This window comes from Arachis duranensis, chromosome 3 (genome assembly GCF_000817695.3).
Source record: "Arachis duranensis cultivar V14167 chromosome 3, aradu.V14167.gnm2.J7QH, whole genome shotgun sequence".
NCBI classification, from domain to species: domain Eukaryota; kingdom Viridiplantae; phylum Streptophyta; class Magnoliopsida; order Fabales; family Fabaceae; genus Arachis; species Arachis duranensis.
The window spans coordinates 120,785,167-120,808,444 of record NC_029774.3 but is presented as its reverse complement, the minus strand read 5'-3'; the positions used below and the strand labels follow the sequence as shown (position 1 = coordinate 120,808,444).

Here is a 23,278-nt window from a genome sequence, read left to right as displayed (position 1 = left end):
TCAACACGTGGTTGCGTCACCTTCTGCCATGACAATTAAAGAAGAAAAAGACAATTGCGTCACCTTCTGACAACCTCCTTCTTCTTCATGTTCGCCGCTTTCTGTTGAATTCTTCAACACGCCGCTGCGTCTCCTTTCGTGTCCCTTTTCGCCAGACTACCTTGGCACGTTATTGTGTCTTCTTCTACCATGACAGTACTTCGCCGTGTTCTTGTATTTGCTTTTTCTTCTTCAACATGTTGTTGCGTTCTTTCTGCGTCCCCTACGCCATGGTAGCCATTTGTCATTGCGACTCCTTCCGCCATGACAAATATTTATTTGAATAATTTTTAATTGTATAATTGTCAACGTTAAAATTTTTCGAGTATGGTATATATCTCTATATTATTTTAAAAAATGATTCAAATAATTATAATTTTTAAATATTTTAGACACATTTTAATAAAGTAGGTTTAGGTTTACTAAACAATGATGGTGTGTTTGATTATCATAATGGATAAGATAAGACACTGATAACAAGACACAAATGACAGAAACATAAAATTTAATATTTTGTATTTTATTTGGTGATAAATTAAAACAAATTATAAAAATTCAATTTATTCTCATTTTTTTATTTAAAAAATTTGCAAAAAAATATAATAATAAAAAATATATTATAAAAAATTAATAAAAAAAATAAATTGTGTTTCTTGTTAGTGTCTCCCATCATTTTTGTTAGGATTAATTCAGTATCTCTAAATATAAGGTATTTGTTTGAGCGTCATTAAATTGATAAAAAAGATCTTTTTCAATAAAAAAAAGATTTTTTTATTTTTTAGTGTATTTGATAAATTTTTAATAGTAAAAACAAAAGCACTAAAAAAATAAAAAATATCTTTTTTAAAAAAGCTACAATTTATATCTTTTTTTAAAAGATCTTTTTTGCTTAAAAAAATATTTTTTACATAATAAATAAATAAAAAATACTTTTACCTTATTTAACTCAAACATAATTGATAGATAAAAAAAAATTAGTATAAGATATTCAAACATAAAATTACTTTTATTTTTATAAAAGATTTTTTAAAAAAATATCTTTAATTTTTTTTTTCGAAAATAGCATCCAAACAAGTCCAATATCTTTTATCTATATCTTATCTGGTAAATACGATTTTGTAGGGCTGTCAAATGGGCTAACCCCGCCCATTAGGCCTAACCCGCTAAACCCGTGGGTTAAATGGGCTGGACCGTTTAAACCCGCTCCATTCGCGGGCCATAATTTGTTAACCCGGACCTTTTATGGTCAGCCCGATGGATTAAACGGGCCAGCCCATTTATCCTTTTATTTTATTTGTTGAAAAATATTGACAAAAAATATTATTTCTATGTCAAAAACCTTTAAAAAATAATGTTTTTTTAGTTGATAGGTTAGATTTTCGAGTCGGATCGAAAGAAATGTCGGGTTGAAGTGTTACTTTTTTAAAAAAATGCAAAAAAAATAAATAAACGAGCCATCCGTTTAGCCCGCGAATTAGCCCGTTTAACCTGCCGTTTTTTCGGTTAATCGGGCTCATCCCGTGTAGCCCAAATTATAAATGAGCTTAATTTTATAGGCAAAACCCACCCATTTAAATGGGTAAACGGGCTAACTCGATAGGTTTGATTTGTTTTGACGGCCCTACGATTTTGTATCTTTAGAGCATGTCCAATAATAAATAAACGAAGGCCAGTTCACTATTTATCTGACAAAAAATGAAGACTAACCATTAAAATAAAATAAAGATAAATTCTATCACAATTTTTAATCAATGATATTTTAACATGTGACAATTAAATTAAAAAAATTAAATAATATTTTATTAATATAATAACTAACGTTGCATAATATATGTTAACTATACATATATTTTATTTTATATATAATTAAATATTATAATTATTTATAAATTAAATATGATTTAATTAATTAATATAATTAGTTAAATAATTATATTAAATAATTAAAATTCAGTTGATATAAAATTATTTTTTATGAAAGCTGAACTATAAGTAGGGGCTGAAATTAGTTTTCTACGGGAGGGTCTTATATGATTATATCTTTGGATTTTATCTGCCAAACAAACGCAAACTAACGGTAGTTTGGTTCGTGTAAAATTTACTCTACTAATACATACCCTAATAATTAAAGGATATTTAATCATTGGTGAAAGGAAAAAGGAAAAAGTTAAAATAAAGTAAGCGCTTTGGTTAACTTCTCTTTCCAGTCCTCAGTCCTCACTCCCAATTGCTGCATTCTCTTTTTGTGCTGCTTCTTGTTCCGATCTCTGTACGTTATCTCTTTCCTTAATCCCTTATTTGCTTTGGGTTTCTTTTCATCGTATGTATTACAGAATTCATCTGTAATTTTCTTTCTCTTTCTTTCTTTTTCCTTTTCTTTGTTTGTTTTTCCTGCTTGAAAATTTGTGTAAACAAGAAGTCAAATGAAGTAGTTTCAACCTTTCTTGTATTAATCTTGTTATGTACCTTTTTTTCTGGTGTTCCGGGGAAGGGGATTCGGAGAGAGGACTATGATGGGGCTTGTGTCGTTTAGGGTTTGTGAATGTTAGCTATTAAAAATCTGGTAAGTAGATACGTCCTGCAGGGGGAAATCGGAATTTTCTTTCAATTTTTTTTATGATCAACCGAAAATTATAGTACTCTTGTAGGATTCTTTGTTTTGGGAGCAATTTCTAATTAGTGTTAATCATAGAAAGGGAGCCAAAAAAAATTGCCTATTTGATTGAATTGCTGGAAAATTGTAATGGCTTGCAGACTGTTGCTCCATGTCAAACTCAGAACTTAGAAAGAAATTCTGAAGTCTTAGCCTTTTAGGAAATGCATAGGAATTTTTTTTACTGTTTTCTTTTACTGATTCTTTTGCTTGCTTGAAAACACTTGTATGAAGATCAGGATTTGTGGGATGGGAAAGAGGAAGGCAAAGTCGAAGCCACCTCCAAAGAAGCGAATGGATAAGCTGGACACTGTCTTCAGCTGCCCTTTCTGCAATCATGGCACCAGTGTTGAATGTCGCATGTAAGCAAATTTTTATGTGTTTTTGTAAAGTATGCCGTTTGCACAAAGACCTCAAGTCTTATGTATCACTGAAAATCAATCAGGAAGCCGCCATTTGATATGTTAGAATTATTGATAGTACTCGGTTCAAAGTTCATTCTTGTGATTCTTTTACAGTGATATGAAGAACTTGATCGGGGAAGCTTCTTGCAGAATATGCCAAGAGAGCTTTAGCACTACTGTCACAGGTTGGTTTTAATGTACTGTGGTTTACATTTATCATACTTATTTAAAGTAGTTGGTGACTGATAAATAGGCTTTTGTTTCAATACCACTAACTGATGATATTATCTTGGTGTATCTTATCATACTTTTGATGAAGTTGGAGATGGTGTGTGTTATATGAAGCATTTTAGACTTGTCTCGTTGTTATATTGTCAAGCCATTCTGAAAATAGGAGAAAATTTCGAAAGAAAACAAGATCTATTGTTAAAGCTAATAAATAATAATTTTTGGTTGGTTGGTTAAGCGTTGTTGATACATGTTTTTGATCTGGAAAATGCAAAGTCATACATTACTGGGTTTATACTTTATATTTATTTACACAATTAGATTTGGCTGAGGCTAGTGGTCTTATATGTTTGTTTTCTTTGCAGCTTTATCGGAGCCAATTGACATGTAAGTTCAACAATTATATCTGCAAACTATGCTCCGCCTCTATCTCCCTTGCTTGGTTTTTATTTGTTATTATTTTTTCCTGACTCAAGAATCTTAATTTGAACAATACAGATACAGTGAGTGGATTGACGAATGTGAACGGGTGAACAACCCGGAAGATGACGGTGCTTAGTAGTGTGATGATAAGAATCCAGTTGGAAGATGATGGTGATTAGTAGCGTTTTAAATAATCCAGTTTTAGCAAATATGAATGGAATTACTGTCCATTGTAATTATGTCTGTCTCTATTATGATGATTAGTAGTGTTTACAATGCACACGAAAGTAATATGCCTACTTTGATGATGCCACATTGATTAACAATACAGATGCTAGTCATGTTATTTACAGTGTGCTTATGTAAAATTGTAAGTCCCAATAGTAGTAAGAGTTTGAATGGTAGATAAGTTATATTAACTGTGGTGTAGAAATAAAGAATGAGATTGTCTTATATGATAAATTTAGGGCAAGAATATTATTAGAATATAACATCTATACATTGAAGACGTAAATGCATCTTTTCTATTAAACAATAGTAGAGGTGTAGCAGTTTACGTTGGTTGCGTATGAGAAAAAATGTTATATTTCTCTCGCGATTTTTGATAGAATGCTTAAAAGGCATAAACGCAGCACTTCTATAGCCGTTTATGTTTGCTTATATATTCCCTAGAAAATGATATGTCATTGTTAATATAAAAAATTATAACAACTACTTTAATATTTTCTAATCGTATTTACATAGACCTTTCACATAAATAGTCTTCAAGTTTAACATGTTTATGCATAATAGCAGTTTTAGATTCATCGAACCTATTTTTTTATTTATACTGACATTAAATCTAATTTGATTTTTTTTTGTATTATCTGAGTCATCTTTTAAATTAAAGTTGAGTTCCTATGATATAAAACTCATACAAAAATTTGGAAAATAGAATTCTGTCTGGTAGTCTTTTGAAATTAACAATATAGAATTTATATTGGAATGCTATAAAAAAATTTGAAAAGAACTATTCTCATTTTCTAAAGGTAGAATGGAATAAGAAAAGAAAATGAGAGGTTAAAATTCTTAATATTATGTGACTTATTGTGATGCATTAAGTACACATGTACAAGTAGTTGAAGTTGTTATATATTTTGGTGTTGTTTGTATGAACTGTATCATGTTTTTTTTGTTGAGTTTAATACAATACTACTTATGAAAACTTATATTATTTTTATACCACTTTTGTTTACATCAGATTGTAATCAATCTAGAATGGTACACCAAAAAGAATGAATATTAAGTTAATTAACTCATGATAGTTGGAATGATATGCATACAACACATTGTAGATAAATGAATTTTTTTTATATGAATACAAGTTTAACATATCATCGTTTAGACTAACTAGTGTAGTGTCAAAACTCAAAAACGTGTAGAGTATAGACTCAACCTAAATCGTATTTAAGCACCTGCCAAACCAACCAATTCAAATTCAAAATAAGGCACAACAATCAGATGTTAAAGTTTATTATTGATATAACCTGAAAATGATATAAAACAAGGTCCTAATCATTCATCCAACTTTTAAATTGATATAGGCAAGCATAAGTCGCTATAGAGGTATCGTGGTTTATCATTTATGCCTTTTAAGCATTTGATCAAAAATCGCAAAACTACTACCGCGGCTTACGTCCAAATCATAATTTACCACATCCCTATCGCGGTTTATATATGTACTGGATGCTTCCGGTACGGGTTGAGAGATGGATCAGGAATTTGCAGGTCGAGGCGGATGTCGGATTATTTGACTGGAGCAATGGGGGGTGGTACCTGCAAAGGCACTCCGACGCTCAAGTCAAAATGGATCTGAGAGGCATAAGATGTATAGACTGAATGACATACATGAGGAGACATGGGGCTCTCATAATGGTGATTATCTTATCTTATCTTCTTTGGGTAAGATAAGAGGAGGTATTTGAATTTGATTGTTAGGTCGATTCCAGGCCTTCTGAAAAGGTGAGGTGGTTTGGATCTGGGTAACCGGGTTCGGAGGCCATCCCAAGTGTGAAATTCCGTGGGTCAGGTCCGTAACACTATAAAAATAAAAAAGATACGTTTATGTCTTTAATATATAAGTGTTGTATTCTGATAATATTAAAAGACATAATTTATTTTGGTAATTTACAAGTATTAGGAGTCATTTTCAAGACTTAAGGAACTAAATTCAAGTATACACTTGCACTGCATACCAATGCACTGTTTTCTTTTTCTTTTCTTTTTTAAAGAAACTAACAGAGATGAGGAAAAAATTTTATTTAAATGAGTATGAAAATATTTTAATTTCTTAAACTAATTAAAATATTTTTATATTTATTTAAATAAAATATCCTAAAAAAATTAGTTGGATTTGGAATTTAGATATAATTTTAAAACAAACTTTGTTAATACTTAAAATTTTCATATACTAAATTTATATATTGATAGATTTAAGTTTTAAAATAATTTTTTAAATTAAATTTAAATTTTAAAATAATCTTTGAAATTAATAGTTGATATTCATCGTGGTGGCTCTAACTTTTGTATTTTTATCATCGGAATGAATATAATGTTAATGAGTACACTTTAGATGAGCAAATAATATTATAAAAAAAACAATTTGCTATTTTCTAATTTAAATTACATGTCCTTTTTTGAAGGGGAAAAAAGAAAAAGATTAGGAAAAACTAAAAGGCCTATCTTGCTAAAATTTGAGCAAAAGCATTTCTCTAAAATCAAAAGTAGAAACAGAATTAGGAACAACAGTAGAAAGTACATTTTGCATTTGACTATTTGAGCACATAACGGGTCATGCTACTGTGATGAAGGGAAATTTTTTTCTCTGAAGAAGGGTGGCACTAGAGGAAAGGTGATAATTACGTCCAATTGTCAACGCCATGAATGTTAATTACGTTGGATTAATTTGATAATTTATTTGTTGGATTTTATTGGTGTGCTACCGCCACTAAGTGTTGACAGCTTTGAGATTTTTGTGAATATTATCTAATAAATAGAAATTGGTCTATGAAATAATAAACTAAAACAATTATAATAATAACAATAAAAACTTTAGTTTTGTTAAATATAATTTTTTAAATTAATTGTGAATAATTTATCAATTAAATATTATAATAAATTATTTACCTAATAAGTTAAATTGATTTTAAAACTCTTTTTAATTTCTTTTAGATTAAATTTTTTAAGCAAAAATCTAATTTTTTAAATAATAAATTTTTTAAGAACATAATTATCTTATGGATAGTTGTTTTAATTAATAAAAAATTACATTACAGTACAATAAAAAAACACCTTAAGCAAGAAAAATAGATTATTTTTACACTAATATAAATTATATTTATGGAATTTCTACCGCATTATTGTTTATAAAATTATTAAACTATCTAACATTGTAAATGAGATAATAGAGACTGACATATTTTTATAATAATTTTTAACATTATTTATTTCAGTAAATAAAATATTTATTTAATTTATTAAAATAAAAAATCCCATAAACTTCATGTGTATATACGACTATAAGTATATCGTCTATGTAATGTTTATGTCTGTTATCAACTTATATATCATCAACAATAATTCACTATTCATTGCACAATATTTTTCTTAATTTAATCCCACAGAAAATCTCCACATGAGATTAGCATGAAGAGAGTTTTTCATTAGTATAAGTGCTTGTTTGGCCCATCAAATTGATAAAACAAAATTAATAAATTTTTTTTATTTTTTTAGTGTGTTTGACAAATTTATAATAGTAAAACAAAAATACTAAAAAATAAAAAAAATCTGTTTTGAAAAGCTACCATTTACATATTTTTTTAAATAATTTTTTTAAAAATATATTTTTTACATATAAAAATAATTTCATGTAAAAATATATTTTTTTCTAATAATTATGTTTGGGCACAATAATTAATTAATAGATAAAAAAATTTTACATTAAATATTTAAACATAAAATCACTTTTATTTTTATAAAAAAATTTTTAAAAAAATTATTAAATTTTTTTTAAATAATTTCCAAACAAATTTTAAATTAACATCTTTTATTTATTTTTTATTATTAAAAATTTACTAAATATATTAAAAAAATTATATTTTTATTAGAATTTTTTTTCTATGAATTGAGTGATACCCAAATAAATACGTAATTTAAAGAAAAATTCTATGGTGTTGACGGAAGAAAAAAACATGCTATAAAAATTATAGTATCTTATTTGTAGAATAACGCGTGGTTTCTTTTTTTATTCTTCCTGTTGTGTTTCCATTTTCCAATCTTCTGAATTGATTTTCTATTTTCCGATTTTCTATGTGAGGTTAAACGTGAATAATTGTGACTTTGTGAAGTTAATTAATTTAGCTATTTGTCTTGAATTAAACATCTAAATCTTTTGACTTTTTTTTGTGTATTATTAATTTATTATACCTTTGTGTATGCTTTTGGCTTGGATTTTAGATTTTTTTTATAGGCTTCTATCTAATTAAAATTCCTAGTAATTGGAATCACAAATTTTATTTATTTTTAATATTTTAACTTATCACAACAATATTTGTTTAGCTTTATTTCAAGAAAACAATGTATTACACCAACAATAAATCTATACTTTATATTAGTATTAATATAATTATAATAATAAAATAAATAATATAAACACATTTATCGTTATCGTAATATATTTGGTTTATTTAAATTATTTAATCATTAATATTAAAAATAAGTATAAGGTCACAGAAGAATGTTCATATTATATGTTTAAAAACACTTTGGACACAACATACATTACATCAAATTATGGTTTTTAAAACAATAGTTTAACCGAAAATATGATAATATGATATTGATTTTTTGTCTAACCCATACTAAAATATCTGAAACAAAAATTTGTTAAAAATTATTAGAGAAAAGTATTTTTTATCTTAAAAGAAAAATTGTGTATAAAGAGAAGAAAACAAGATACTATTTTTTATGATCATTATTTATGATAAATAGAAAAAAATAATATATTTTTTTATGATTGTATTGATAATTTAAAAATATGAATATTGGAATAAGAATGGATTAATAAGGTGGTTATAATTGGGGTAATCTCCAAAATTTTATTAGCTTGTGAAAATTAAAAGGTATAAAAATAATATATTTATCAAGTGAATAGAAGTCCCGTAACTTGATGTCCAATTAACTACTAAGAAAACCTATTAGTATTTATATTTGGATGAAAAAAACGAAAAAAAAACCATTAAAAAGGAGAAGTTTTTCAATAATAATAATAATACAAAAAATATATTTATTATTGTTTTATTAATTTCTAAATATTTTAACTTGTAACAAAAATATCGAACCTAAAAATTTGTATAGTAAAAAAATTTATTACTTAAACCCTAAAAACATATTTTATACTATCTTGATTATTATGACATAATATAATATATTTTAACTTGTTAGGAAAAAATCTTAACATTTTAAATATTTTATATTTTAATATTAATTATTAAATAATTAAAATGAACTAAATATATTACATTAACAATAAATGTGTTTTATATTATTTATTTTACCATCACAATTATATTAATATTAATACAAAATATAGATTATTGCTGATATAATACATTTTATTTTCTTGGAATAAAAAGTTAAATAAATATTGTTATGATAAGTTAAAATATTAAAGAGTAAATGCCTAAAATAGTCCCTAGAATTCAAATCGGTATTCAATTTAGTCCTTGATTTTTCTAAATAGCCAACTAAATCTCTTAAATTCAGAAACGTGCGTCTCCGTTAGTCCCTTGCAGAAGTGCCGTCTAAACGTTGCTGATGTGTAACGTTAATTACCATGTGGACATTTCATTAAACGACGTCGTTTAAGGAGTGGATGCCCTAAGTGTGTAAAACGACGTCGTTTCTAATAACACCTTCTCCCCCTTTGAATAAACAATTCTTGTTGGCCCCCTTCCACTTCAACGTTTTCCACCAAAACCTCATAAAAGCTTTCTCTTCTCCTACGTCCCTTCATTTTTCCATACTTCCCACTCACGTTTGCTCGCCGAGGATCATCCTTAGAATCTGTTCTCTCCTGTCAGTGAAGGAGTTATCGACGTAGCATCACCTTTGTACACTGTTGACGGTGAGAGGTAACAGTTCAAGTTGATCACTCTCTTCTATTTTTTGTATTTCATTGAGGATTCTTGATACTTATGTGTGAATGCATTGTTGTATATGTAAGGGAGTGGTTTAGAATGTTGTGGTTGTTGATGGCGCAAATGTTAGGGTTTAGGGTTTCTAATATGTAACTTGAACCACATAAATCATAGTCTGGTTTAAGTTATAGTCAATAGGAAGTAAATATATGCATTCTTATTACAAATATAGTTTGATTTCTAGTTATTTGTAATATGGCTGTTCTGCGACAAAATGAATAATCCTGTTTGTTTTGTGCATTGTGCTGTAAACTTCAGATGCCTGATCGATTGAAACTTATTTTCCACCATGGTGGAGCGTTTGAGACAGATCCTGGGAGAAATTTTATCTACACTTCTGACTTGTATGATGAATGGGTTGGAGTTGATGAAGACTATATTGACGTGTTTGCGGTAACAGGTTATTATAGAGAATTGGGGTATGATAAGGCTGAAGCATGTTGGTTTTTGGACCCTAAAGATGGGTTGGATTTTGGTCTTAGGAGATTGAAAGTGGACTAGGACCTTGTTAGTATGATCAAGCACTACCATGAGAATAACAACGTCATCCACATCTATTTTGAGCACGGACCTTCGATTCCTGATATAATTGATGTAATGGATTTGTCTGAGGAGGATCATGCTATAGGCCAAAAGGTCGGAATGGAAGGCATGGAAGAAGATAGAGTAGAAGGTGTTGAATCTGTGAAGAAAACCAGCACAATATTAAGTCAAATTGAAGAACCAGTTATCTTTATCCCAGATGAACTGAAATCCACTACACTAAGTCCATTGTCCCCTACCCACTGCCCCATCTCCACTGCCCCCCAACCCACTGTCCCCCAGCCCACTGTGACACAACCCGTTGCTCCCAAGCCCATTGCCCCCCAGCCCACTGCCTCCAAGCCCATTGTTTCCAAGCCAACTGCCCCCAGCCCACTCCCTCAAAGCCCAGTCCACGAAAATCAACTACCCTAAATTTTAAAGGCCACAAATCATGGTCAAAGGCGAAGTCTCCTAAATCTCTATCCCAACCAAATTCCATTACATCTAAATTCGTATCTTAGAAAGTTTGCTCTCAACCCACTCCCTCAACCAAGAATTCACAAATAAAAAAAAACAGCACATCAAAAAAACAATCCAAGCCTATTAACTTTAAATCCAAAATGTCTACAAAAATTTCTAGAAGGTATATCACAATATCACAAGGCTGGAGGAAACAAGCAAGCAAGGAGCCAGTTCACTTGAATGTTGATAGATCATCTGATTCCTATGAGTCTACAGAAAATAATTTATACAAGCCACACATGCCACTTGATTCTGTGGACTCAAGCAATGACAACAATGATGATATTGGTCCTACCAGCGATAGGAGAAACAGGAAGAATGCCAGTGACAATGACAAAGGCAAGAAAAATGTTATTAATTATGAAGATACTTCTCGTCTCCCATCAATGGATGCATCTGATTACGAGAAGGAGGTAGATGATGATGAGAATGAAGAAAACTTGCAATGCATGTAACGTATATTATAATTAATGTGCATGTGTATTGATTTTATTCTGTTTCTGTTGATGATGTAATGCATGAATCTGTATGGCAGTGTCTTTTTCTGATGATAGCTGGAAATCTGATGAACTGAAGACTCCACCAGACTCTGAAGATGAAGCAGACCCAGCTGCAAATCCCATCTTCAATTATACTGCTAAGTTTGGAAATGTGAGATTAGAGCTAGGTATGGAGTTTACCACTAGAGATGCTTTTACGAAAGGGGTTAGAAATTATACATTGCAAGAGGGTAGGGGTGTAAGGTACAAGAAAAATGATACTACTAGATGTAGGGTGGTATGCAAGAATGAAGATTGTCCCTGGATGGTGTTTTATTCTTATAGCAAACCGAATGGATGTTGGCAGATTAAGACCTTTAATGATGATCATACATGTGAGAGAACTTTTAAGAATAGATGTGCAACTAGATCTTGGGTAACTGATGTACTTGTTAAGAATGTTAGGAAGCTCCCAGCTTTTAGACACTGTGAGGTGTTTAATTACTTTAAAGCAAAAACTAGAATATAATTGTCTAGGACTACAATTACAAGAGCTTTGGGTGATGCAAGAAAAATAGTGAGGGGTGATGAAGCTGCAGAATATGCTAAACTCGGAGATTATACAGAGGAGCTGTTGAGATCTAATTCAAGTTCAAATGTCAAGTTAGGTGTTAGTCCAATGCCTAACGGAGAAAGTGTCTTCGAAAGGTTTTATGTGTGTTTGCATGGATGCAAGAAAGGTTTTGTGGGTGGCTGTAGACCCTTGATAGGACTAGATGAGATTTTTTTAAAGACCTATTATGGAGGATGGCTGCTGTGCGCCATGGGTCAGGACGCGAACAATCATGTGTACCCAATTGCATGGGCAATTGTTCATATTGAGAACAAAGACAACTGGAAGTGGTTCTTGGAGCTCTTGCATGAAGACATTGGAGATCAGACAGAGCATGGTTGGTGCTTCATCTCTGACATGCAGAAGATAACCTATATATGCTTCAATTAGAGGCACAATAAATGATTTAAAGGACTATTTTGGATTAATGAACAAAATTCAAAGGACTATTTTTGTTTTTTTATGCAATCAACTTCATTTAGTATACTATTGTCATTCCAATTGCAGAATTTAAGAATCCTTAAGCGCATAAGTTCAAATTAGACCCTATTTTTCAATTTATTATTATATATCTGGTAAAAATCAAGAATCTGTTATTTGCTCAGGTTTTTAAGTGATTACTTTGTTATCTTGTAGGGTTTAATCCCAGCATTACGTGAAGTTATGCCAGGTGCGCATAACCACTTCTGTGCGTGGCACCTTTGGCAAAACTTTCAGAAACAATAGAAGGACTCACACTTGAAGAGTTTGCTTTGGAAGTGTGTTAGAACAATGACTATCCAGGAATTCAACGGACATATGCAGTCTATAAAGAGGGTGAATGAGAAGGCGTGGGCATATTTAGACAAGTTTTCTAGGCAGGCATGGACCAGGGCTCACTACAAGGACTTTTCAAAGGTTGACAATGTCTGCAATAACATGTGTGAGGTGTTCAACGCTGCCACCAAACCATACAGATGCAAGCCCGTGCTGACTTTACTGGAGGAGGTTAGGAGGTATGCCATGACTAGTATGGCAAGGAACAAACTGAAACTCTCTAGCCATGTGGGACACTTACCTCCGATTCAACAAAGTAGACTTGCAAAGAAAAGGAATTACAGTAGGTATTATACACCAATGTGGTCTGGAGATGCGGCTGAAGTGATGTTTGAAGTGCATGGTGAACCACATAATGTGGTGGTTGATTTGGGAAACCAAACATGTAGCTGCAGGTCTTGGCAGTTATCGGGTAAGTACTATTTTGTTTGATTGTTTTTATTTTTTTGTGTAATTGCACCATAGTATACCTATCAACGCACTTAGTTACTCAAATTTATTATGTGCTAGGGTTACCTTGTCGTCATACAATAGCTGCAATTTCAGTCATGAATGGTAGACCCGAGAATTATGTCCATGCATGGCTAACAATGGGCTCATACAACAAGACTTATGAATACCATATCAACCCGGTAAGAGGCCAACAGTTGTGGGAAACATCAGAATACCTCCACTGCTTACCACCTGTAAGGAGCAAATCCCGTGGCAGGCCATCACATTATGCAAGAAAAAAAGATGCACATGAGACACCTGTTCGGGGGAGCCAAGAGCGCACAGCAACAAAATTGAAGAAAAAATATGGCAAATTCACCTGCGGAACATGTGGAGATGTTGGTCACACAACAAGGAGTTGTAGAATAGCAAAGAAACAAAAGGCTGATGAGCTAGCAGCTGCTGCAAAGGGTGCTAAAGATGCTGCAAATAAGGGTGACACTGGTTCTAAAGGTAACGAAGGTGAGGTTGTTACTGAAGAATGTGGGGTTGGTGCTGAAGGGGACAAATTGATACTCAAACAGAAGTTGCTGCTGAAGGGGTCTAGGAGCTGAACAAGAACCTGCAACTCAGGTAATAATAGTATTAAAAACATTAATCAAAATTAGAGATTGAGTTAATAAATCTGGAAACAAACAAATCCATATAATGACACTTATATTGTTGTTATTGATATCATAGGCTGCAAAGACTTGAAAGAATGCCAAGAAAGGGAATCTGAGAACTAAATGTGAGAGACGCATAGAGAAACTCCCTATGAAGAGGACAACTTCATCCACTGCTGCTACTGCTGCGGCTGCTCCACATCCAACTGAGATTTCAAGAGAAACTATTCATGTAGCTAGTGCAGCAACCTCTGAAAAACTGGCCTCCTTCTTGAAATTTGTTCCAACTCCAGAATTCAATCCACCAAGAAAAAATGTCTAACTAGCACAACGTGTAGTGACTTTTTGAGTTCCTGTTGTTGTAGCTTAATGTTATGGTTAAACAATGCTGTCTTTTTGTAATGTAACCTTTGAAACTTGTATGCATGACCTTTGAATGTTGTTATGGCCTATGATGTTTTGGGTTGTGATAGTATATTATGCACAATGTGCTTTAGCACAAACAACACGTGTTCCATGTTCCGGAATTAACTATGTTAAATTAATGAAGTTTTTGGTTTACTTCATGTTGTGATTTATCTCTTTCAGGTTTAGTTGAACACAATTTTAGCAGAATAAGTGCAGCATCAAGAGTTGAACTCATGTCAAATTAGTGTTTCATTTCATTTCATTCCATCTTCATCAAGACATTACATACCACTTAAGAAATTTAAAATTTCATAACATAATCATCATTTGTTGAATATAAACCTCAACAAACTAAAACCTAAACACACACCAAAAGTAACTACAAAAGCCAGCAGCACCATTGTCATCATCTTCACGGTCTTAACATCACCCTCCAAGCTTGTCATCCTCCAACTTAACTCATGCAAAACTTCTAGTGGAATGGGTGTTGCAGAAACTTGTTCTTCACATCCATCAGCCCAGCAAAAAAAATTACAGTGAATTTCATACTGCAAAGTAAAAAAATGCAGGTGAATCCAAACTCAAACTCAAACCATCTTAACATTTTCTTCACAGCCATAACCTTAGCTCATAGTTCGGACAACCATAAAATGGTCTACTAGGATTTTCTGCCGTTGTTGAGTACTTCATCACCGTTTGAAGCCCGCAATTACAGAAAACAGCGTTCTTACCTCCCCTATTTCACATTCCTTTGTTGCCATAAGGTCTGCCTGCAGAGTTGTTCCTACTTGAGCTACTTTAGCTTCTGTCGCCACCACCCATCATCACTCACACAGACAACAAATCAATTTGGGTTTTACGGCGAAGAAGAGAGGTCAAACAAAAGAGAAGGAGAGTCGGAGAAGAGAAGGAGAGTCGAAGAACAGAAGAACGTAGCATACAGTTTGAAGAAGGGAAGCCAATTAGGGTTTTATAATTGAAATAGACTAATTTGGGTAATATTAGGCAATTTTATCAATTTGAAACAAATTCAACTTTGGCACACCTCAGCATACAGCTGGAATGCCCACATGGCAATTAACATTACACATCAGCAACGTTTAGATGGCATTTCTGAGAGGGACTAATGGAGACGCACATTTCTGAATTTAAGGGATTTAGTTGGTCATTTAAAAAAATTAAGGACTAAATTAAATATCGATTTGAATTCCAAGACTAAATTGAATACCGAAAATATGATAATATGATATTGATTTTTTGTCTTACCCATACTAAAATATCTGAAACAAAAATTTGTTAAAAATTATTAGAGAAAAGTATTGTTTATCTTTAAAAAAATTGTGTATAAAGAGAAGAAAAAAAAATACTATTTTTTATGATCATTATTTATGATGAATAGAAAAAAAAATAATATATTTTTTTATGATTGTATTGATAATTTAAAAATATGAATATTGGAATAAGAATGGATTAATAAGGTGGTTATAATTGGGGTAATCTCCAAAATTTTATTAGCTTATGAAAATTAAAAGGTATAAAAATAATATATTTATCAAGTGAATAGAAGTCCCATAACTTGATGTCCAATTAACTACTAAGAAAACCTATTAGTATTTATATTTGGATGAAAAAAAACGAAAAAAAAACCATTAAAAAGGAGAAGTTTTTCAATTATAATAATAATACAAAAAATATATTTATTATTGTTTTATTAATTTATAAATATTTTAACTTGTAACAAAAATATCGAACCTAAAAATTTGTATAGTAGAATAATAAAAAAATTTATTACTTAAACCCTAAAAATATATTTTATACTATCTTGATTATTATGACATAATATAATATATTTTAACTTGTTAGGAAAAAATCTTAACATTTTAAATATTTTATATTTTAATATTAATTATTAAATAATTAAAATGAACTAAATATATTACAATAACAATAAATGTGTTTTATATTATTTATTTTACCATCACAATTATATTAATATTAATACAAAATATAGATTATTGCTGATATAATACATTTTATTTTCTTGGAATAAAAAGCTAAATAAATATTGTTATGATAAGTTAAAATATTAAAAATAAATAAAATTTGTAAATCCAATTACTAAAACTTTTAGTAAATAGAAATCTACAAAAAATAATCCAAAGTCCAAACCAGAAACTTACACAAAGGTGTAATAAATTAATAATACATACATTCAAACGTTCAGTGCAAATAGCCTAGTTAATTAACTTCATAATTATTTTCGTTTAACCTCACATAAGGAAACGGGTAACAGAAAATCAATTCATAAAGTTATGACAAGGAACAATAAAAAAAGAACCACGCGTTCACTCTTAAACAAGACACGTATGGCTAACGCGTACGCGTCAGCGACGCTTGCGCGTCGTGCGCATGTTTTTTTTTTTTTTTTTTTTTTCAGCACCATAAAATTTCCCTCATTCATATCATCCATCATCAGATCCATGGTTCGCTTCACCTGGTCATGGTCCAGGTCAATTCATCATTTTTTTAATATAATCTTTTCAAAATAATGATACGATGAGCGCATCACGCGTGGGATTCACAACCCAATATAAAACACAATCTTTTGCTGTCTCCACTCTCTACCCATTCCTCTTCTCCCTTCTCCTTCCTTCCATTCATTCATTCATTCAATTTCTCAAATCACATCCACTCTCTCTCTCTCTCTCATCGCCTGCGCTTGTTTCATCTTCCACCTCTGTATGCTTTCTATTCCCTTATCGCTTACGTTTTCCTTTCATCTTGTTTACATTGCCGCTGTTTTGATCCACACAATTCGCCAAAACGAATGGGGAAAAGGCTGGGATTTGGATTCATCTTTAGTTCTTGCTTCTCTATTCGCCTTTCCATTGCTTGTACTTGTAGATTCCGATCATTGATTCATTATGTGCATTCTAGGGTTCATTGAATTAACAAGTTTTAATTTTCAACCTTTTTGGTTTAATAATGTGTTTTTTTGGAGGGGAAATAAAAAATATCTTAAAATTTTGGTGGTTAGATAGTTTGAATAATGTTGTAAAAAAATTCAAGATTTTGAGAGCTTGATTGAAGTTTCTAGCTTTGATTTTATGTGCTCAAACATTTATGTAAAAATAGGATTTGAGCAATGGGAAAGAGGAAATCATCAGCAAAGCCACCTCCAAAGAAGCGGATGGATAAGCTTGACACTGTTTTCAGCTGCCCTTTCTGCAATCACGGCACCAGTGTCGAATGCCGAATGTAAGCAATTTCGTTTAGCGTTTGTAGAGGATTCCATGCTTTGTATTTCCTTGGAGGATTAATTGTTGGGATTCTTTTGAACAGTGATATGAAGAACTTGATAGGGGAAGCTTCTTGCAGGATTTGCCAAGAGAGCTTTAGCACTACTGTCACAGGTTTGTTTCTGAAGACATCAAAGTTTTAGCCTCCCAATTTAACCGATCATCTGAACCCATATTCAAGTTTGTTTTTTAAATCTGCTGATGATCCTGGAATGTTTGTTGTCTTTTGCAGCTTTATCTGAACCAATAGACATGTAAGTTAAATATTTCTATAGAAAACCTCTCCCTTTCCCCCTTCTTTCTTCGCTTTGTCTTACAAACACAACCACTTGATTGACTCAAGAAGTTTCATTTGAACAATGCAGATACAGTGAATGGATTGATGAATGTGAACGGGTGAACAACCCGGAAGATGATGGTGCTTAGTAGTGTGATTATAAGAATCCATTTCGAGCAGTAGTGGATGGAAAATTCTGTATTTGTGTCAGCTCCTACTGGTGCAACTACATGTTTTGTTCCTATATTACTCTTTAATAGAGTTTGTAAAACTACATGTACGCTAAAACAATGAGAATAATTGCTATTGCAATGTGTGTTTGTCTCGTGTCAATTTTCAATGCGCAAATAGCTAATTATGTTTCCCATTAAGGAAAGACAAGGTCTTAAACGTAGTTCTGAAAGTGTATCATTACGGACGAGGTTTTCAGTATTATCCTTGTCTTTTGAATGAGATTGGCTATATAAGTTAAACTATATTATTGTATCCTATAATGTTCAGGTCCAAAATAAGCACTTATAATTAATTATCTTCTAATCGTCTCATACAAAATCTTCTTAGGTTTCTTTTTGTCCATGACTACTTATCTATCATCATGACCAAATGTTCTACAAATCTCTTACCGTTCACATCACATGTCTAAATTACCTAACACGAAATTCCACCATCATTTTGATAATAAACCCCATTATACTAAATATTATCGTCTGGAATGTTCATTCTTTACCATTCGATCTTCTGTTCCATTCAACATAACTAATTTAACTATAATGAGATAACATTTAATGATAACCAGATACCCCTCTAAAACCAACCAAATCTCCCTTTATTTGAATTATACATCGATGGCAAATCCTTAATTTTTGCTAATAAATTGCTCGAATTTGAACTAGCATTACCCATTTTGTGCAACAGAAACACAAGGTAGATCTATCAATGGTGACTTTAAAATTGCAATTCCTTTTTGAGTTTGAAAAATTACTCAAAAAAGGAACCGAAACTTGTTTTTAGTTATTACACATCCAACATCATGTAACTCGAAAAGTTTGTCCTGTAACTGATAACATAAAATAATGTAAATGACTTATATTAGCATGGTTTGGAAAATAGAGTCAGCGCTGAATACATCAATTTTGTACCTAAATAGGTCAATTCTGATGGTGGCAATATAATGCTAACATTCACCAAGTTGCTAATCATAAATGATATACAGCAATTTTTTGCTGCAAGTGATCATCTCCCGAAGTTAGAATTCAGCAACCAGCAGCCTCTGCAGCCGCATTCCAGTGAGAATGAGCTATTCACAATATCTTCAACAAGGCAAAAAAATGACCTTGTATTCTTGTTACTAAGAATCAAAGTATAAAAGGACCAAGATAAAAGAGGACAAAGAAAACCCAGCACAGAATAATGTATAACCAAGCTGAATGCATCATCATACGCATCCCTTTAAGAAGATCATGTTCCATAGTAGTCGCCCATGTTATCAACAAGATAGTCATATGGTGCAGCTAAACCATAATCATATGTTCCATTTAGTGGAGCCACTCTACCTGAAGAGGAATAGACACCACCTAAGCCAACCTTGGCATTAAGTTTAGCTCTGCCTTTTGCAGGCCTTTTGTTATCAGACATGAACTCGGCAGAAAGCCGTCCCATCTGCTTCTGCAAATCAGCAACTGAATCATTGGTAACCTTTGCCTTAGAGCTCTTCTTCCCATCAACAAGCTTTAGTTCCAACCGATATAAAGCACATGCATCACACTTGCTAATCTCATATTCATAGAGGTGCCATTCAAAATGGTTCAGTGGTTGCGGGTCCATATAATAGGATCTCTTCAGACCTCCAAATTCATTCATCACTTGCTTTCGAGATTCATGCCAACCACGTCCACTATAATCTGGCAATGACCTCTGCTTTCTGTTTCCACTCTCAAACGCCCTTCGAGGTTTGTCGAAGAAGAGCCACTCCCTGATAGTCTCACCCTCGAGAACAGAAAGATCAAAGAGCTCTGCATCAAACAAGAAGTGAAGTAATCACAAAGGACAACTTTGTCAACCTGTGTGCCTGGTACATTTCCAAAGTGATAGCCAAAAAAAAAAAGATGATATTACCTGGTGCGTTCCATGGAGACTTCGCAGTTGCTGCTCCCTCGCATTCTGGGATGCCAACATCTTTTCCTTGTGCCCTTGCACTAAGAGCGGCAAAAAGTAAATTATCTTTCAAACCGATGCCCCCTGGTCGTAGAACTGGGGACATACCTGGTGGCCCTTCATTCAAGGCTAGAGCAGCATGAAAGCTACTGCAGTAGTCTTGACACCAGTCCAACCCTTGTGCAGGCCTTGGACAGTCCCAAAGTGCACATTTTGGGCCCAAGAAAGCAGAAGGCGGAGGGCAGATACTTGGCAGGTAGCTAGATATTTGAGGAATAGCATCCTCCTCACAATAACCTATCCCATTAAAACCAGTATAGAAACCATGATCAAAGTCCTGATGCAAATCAAACTGGTGATATTCTAAAGCAGGTCCTTCCAGGTTGTTAGCTGCCACATTTTGAACTCCTGAGATGGAGTGTTTGCGCTCATCAACCAATGGGAAATCATGTTGCTGCTGACCCTGCGTTACGTTTAAATCAATGATACGTATTACAAATTTACAATTACAGATGGGATACAATATTTGATATAATGGATGAAAATACATGTGGAACAAATTAAAAGCCCCTCCTTAAAACAAAATGAAGCACAAATCTTTGGTTTGATACTTTGATCACTTTAAGAACTTACTCATTACTTAGTTGGTCCAAAATAGTCAGAATCAACAATTCCAATTTTCTCCTAACCATATTTCAAAGGCCAGGTTCATCAAGTAAAATTTACTAAGGATAACCCAAAAGAATTGCATGTGATAAGAAAACGTATTGTATGACAATGTTGACATGATGTTAGACACCTGTATTGCCAGAGTCACCCCTGATTTATAATACAAGTTACACTAATGCACTGAATAAAAACAGATAAACTTAAAAAAGTTAACAATTAAACAGTGCATGCCACAAAGACCAGATAGTTATTATGGCCGATTATATCATATGATTAACCCCAATTAGGGAAAAAGATTCTCACCTCTTGGAATACAACCTTACCCCCAATCTGCTGCGTCTGATCATTAGGTTCAGGCTTAGGGGCAGCTAATGGACTAGATGCATCATCTTCCTCCTCACAAAGCTGCAACAATCGACAGATATCTGTGGAGAATGACCCAAGACTGCCACCCTATATTTAAATATCACAATTCACAATCACAGCTTTACCACTAACATTGTCATTCAATTTTACACATGCCAATCACAATTGGCAAATATTGGTTAGAAAGGAAAGCACCCATGATAGATATATCAAATGAAGTCCACTATATTAGCTTACTTGCTGCAAAGAAGAAGCAGGCGAGGGCTCGTTGAGCTCAGCCTTCCACTCACGAAGCATCTGATGAACTTGCTCCTCAAGGACAGCCGCATCGACTGTACGGCTCTCCTTCCTTGCGAACTGCAGATCTAAGAACATCAGCTGCAGGTCATCAACACGGTTCTTCGCCTTGTCCTTAAAGAGCCTGTGTGATACAGACTTGCAGCTGGTCTTGGAAACCTTCTTCATTGCTCTGCCTCAAGCTCTTCCTAACAAAATGAGCTTCAGTTCGTCACAAATAAAACACATACAGAAAACATGCTTCAGAAAAACTCCAAAAGATTCTGCAACGTGTAGGTAGGGTTATCATGATCAGAAGCATATTCCAATCCACTCTACAATCCCAAAAACTCCATAAATTTTAAAACTAAGAATCCAACATAAAAATTCGCCTCCATTTTTCACTGATCAACTAAACACATAGTAAGACCTCAAACCCCTTTACCGATGTAAAAATGAAACCCAAATATGTAGATCGAAGCAATCAAATTACTCAGAATCCACATCATCACAAATCGGTACCCAAAACTGAAAATAAAAAAGTTCATTACAAACAAAGCAAAAGGATGAGCAAAGCACCAAAATGAACTCCAATTTGGAATAAACACATAATCATAGCTTGAAGGATCATCCACTAGGTAGAAAGTAAAACCGACCCAAGTCAATATCAAGTAAGAAATCGAAAAATCCAAAACCTAAATTGGATGAACCACAATAAAAGCGCAACAAAACATAGGAGATCGATTGAAAAGGTGTGATTAAGCATAAGGCTGAAACACAGGAAATATTATTACCTGAGATTCTGTGAAGACCACTTTTTTTCCAGAGAGATAAAAATAAGAATAAAAATGGCTGGTGTGAGTTTTGAGCTGAAAAGAAAGAAAGAAAGAGTTCGGTTCTCTCTCTCTATCTCTTACAAAAAAAAGATTGATAAGGCCAGGAAAATATAAAGGGTTTGAACTTGAGAGAGAGAGAGCTTTTTTGTGTTAGTGACTTTCTCTCATTCTCTTCCTCACTGTGCTGAGCCAATAAAGCAATGGTGACTCCACTGTGAACGATGAATATATCTTCGTAAAAGAGTTATAGTTAATAATAAAGCGAAACAAAAATATTATAATAAATAAAAACCTTCCTTTTCTTTTCTTCTAAAATAATATTTTTTCTTAAAATTAAAATCAAATAATTTTTTTCTAAAATGAAAGTATTCTCTTTTTTTCTCTCTTTTTGTCTGTCTTTTTTATTTTTCAGCCAACTCAATTTTTTTAACATATCATTATCAATAATTAATTATAAATTTAATAATTAAAATATATAACATAATATTTTAATTGTAATTTATACATAATACTCCGTTAACATTAAGATGAAATATTTTTTTAAAAATTAATATATAAATTCTGATTTTTTAAGTTGACGAAAATTTTTGTCTTTTACGATATTTTTGTAAAAATAATTTAATTTTATAAATTTTTTTTGTCATAATTTATAATATAAGGACAAAGTCGATATAATTTCAAAAGTTTTATATTCTCGAAATATTATTATAGGTAAAAATACTAGTATAGATTAATTATTCTTGTAATTTGATTTAAAAACAAATTTTGTTGCATGTCACAATTACAGTGATCTATGAAATATGTACACTTTACTAAATTATTATGTCTGTATATTAAATAAATCTTAGATGCCACATATTATTGATATTTTATTTAATACGCATGTCTTCTATATTTAATTGTATTTTAATAAAAAAACTTTTTATAAATATATTTTAATATATTTAGATATTATCAT

The 23,278-nt window shown here is 31.9% G+C and overlaps 4 protein-coding genes across 8 annotated transcripts; 3 read left to right on the top strand and 1 right to left on the bottom strand.

Moving 5' to 3' along the window:
• Nucleotides 1-2,161: 2,161 nt before the first annotated feature.
• On the top strand, nucleotides 2,162-4,209 carry LOC107480752 (transcription elongation factor 1 homolog). 3 transcript variants are annotated; one of them, XM_016100918.3, is made up of 5 exons: nucleotides 2,162-2,308; nucleotides 2,932-3,054; nucleotides 3,211-3,281; nucleotides 3,690-3,711; nucleotides 3,823-4,209. In XM_016100918.3, the coding sequence occupies exons 2-5, from the start codon at nucleotides 2,942-2,944 to the stop codon at nucleotides 3,881-3,883; spliced, it is 267 nt and encodes an 88-aa protein (XP_015956404.1). In that variant the 5' UTR covers nucleotides 2,162-2,308; nucleotides 2,932-2,941; the 3' UTR covers nucleotides 3,884-4,209. The 3 variants fall into 3 exon arrangements, with proteins under 3 accessions (XP_015956404.1, XP_015956403.1, XP_015956401.1); XM_016100917.3 differs by having other exon boundaries at nucleotides 2,171-2,308; nucleotides 2,927-3,054; XM_016100915.3 differs by lacking the exon at nucleotides 2,162-2,308 and adding an exon at nucleotides 2,456-2,602 and having other exon boundaries at nucleotides 2,927-3,054.
• Nucleotides 4,210-12,893: 8,684 nt separating this feature from the next.
• Nucleotides 12,894-13,984, top strand: LOC127745593 (uncharacterized). The gene is made up of 2 exons (XM_052258478.1): nucleotides 12,894-13,350; nucleotides 13,449-13,984. The coding sequence occupies exons 1-2, from the start codon at nucleotides 12,894-12,896 to the stop codon at nucleotides 13,982-13,984; spliced, it is 993 nt and encodes a 330-aa protein (XP_052114438.1).
• A 3,023-nt stretch (nucleotides 13,985-17,007) lies between these two features.
• Nucleotides 17,008-18,495, top strand: LOC127739574 (transcription elongation factor 1 homolog). The gene is made up of 5 exons (XM_016100919.3): nucleotides 17,008-17,182; nucleotides 17,579-17,701; nucleotides 17,786-17,856; nucleotides 17,975-17,996; nucleotides 18,108-18,495. Exons 2-5 carry the CDS (start codon nucleotides 17,589-17,591, stop codon nucleotides 18,166-18,168), a joined length of 267 nt encoding a protein of 88 aa, XP_015956405.1. The 5' UTR covers nucleotides 17,008-17,182; nucleotides 17,579-17,588; the 3' UTR covers nucleotides 18,169-18,495.
• A 582-nt stretch (nucleotides 18,496-19,077) lies between these two features.
• Nucleotides 19,078-22,538, bottom strand: LOC107480754 (transcription factor VOZ1). Of its 3 annotated transcripts, none has more exons than XM_016100921.3 (5): nucleotides 22,279-22,538; nucleotides 21,446-21,689; nucleotides 21,146-21,295; nucleotides 20,135-20,636; nucleotides 19,078-20,031 (listed from the first exon to the last, which is right to left on the bottom strand). In XM_016100921.3, the coding sequence occupies exons 2-5, from the start codon at nucleotides 21,671-21,673 to the stop codon at nucleotides 19,478-19,480; spliced, it is 1,434 nt and encodes a 477-aa protein (XP_015956407.1). In that variant the 5' UTR covers nucleotides 21,674-21,689; nucleotides 22,279-22,538; the 3' UTR covers nucleotides 19,078-19,477. The 3 variants fall into 3 exon arrangements, with proteins under 3 accessions (XP_015956407.1, XP_015956406.1, XP_020994692.1); XM_016100920.3 differs by having other exon boundaries at nucleotides 21,446-21,693; nucleotides 22,279-22,537; XM_021139033.2 differs by lacking the exon at nucleotides 22,279-22,538 and having other exon boundaries at nucleotides 21,446-21,717.
• Nucleotides 22,539-23,278: the final 740 nt, after the last annotated feature.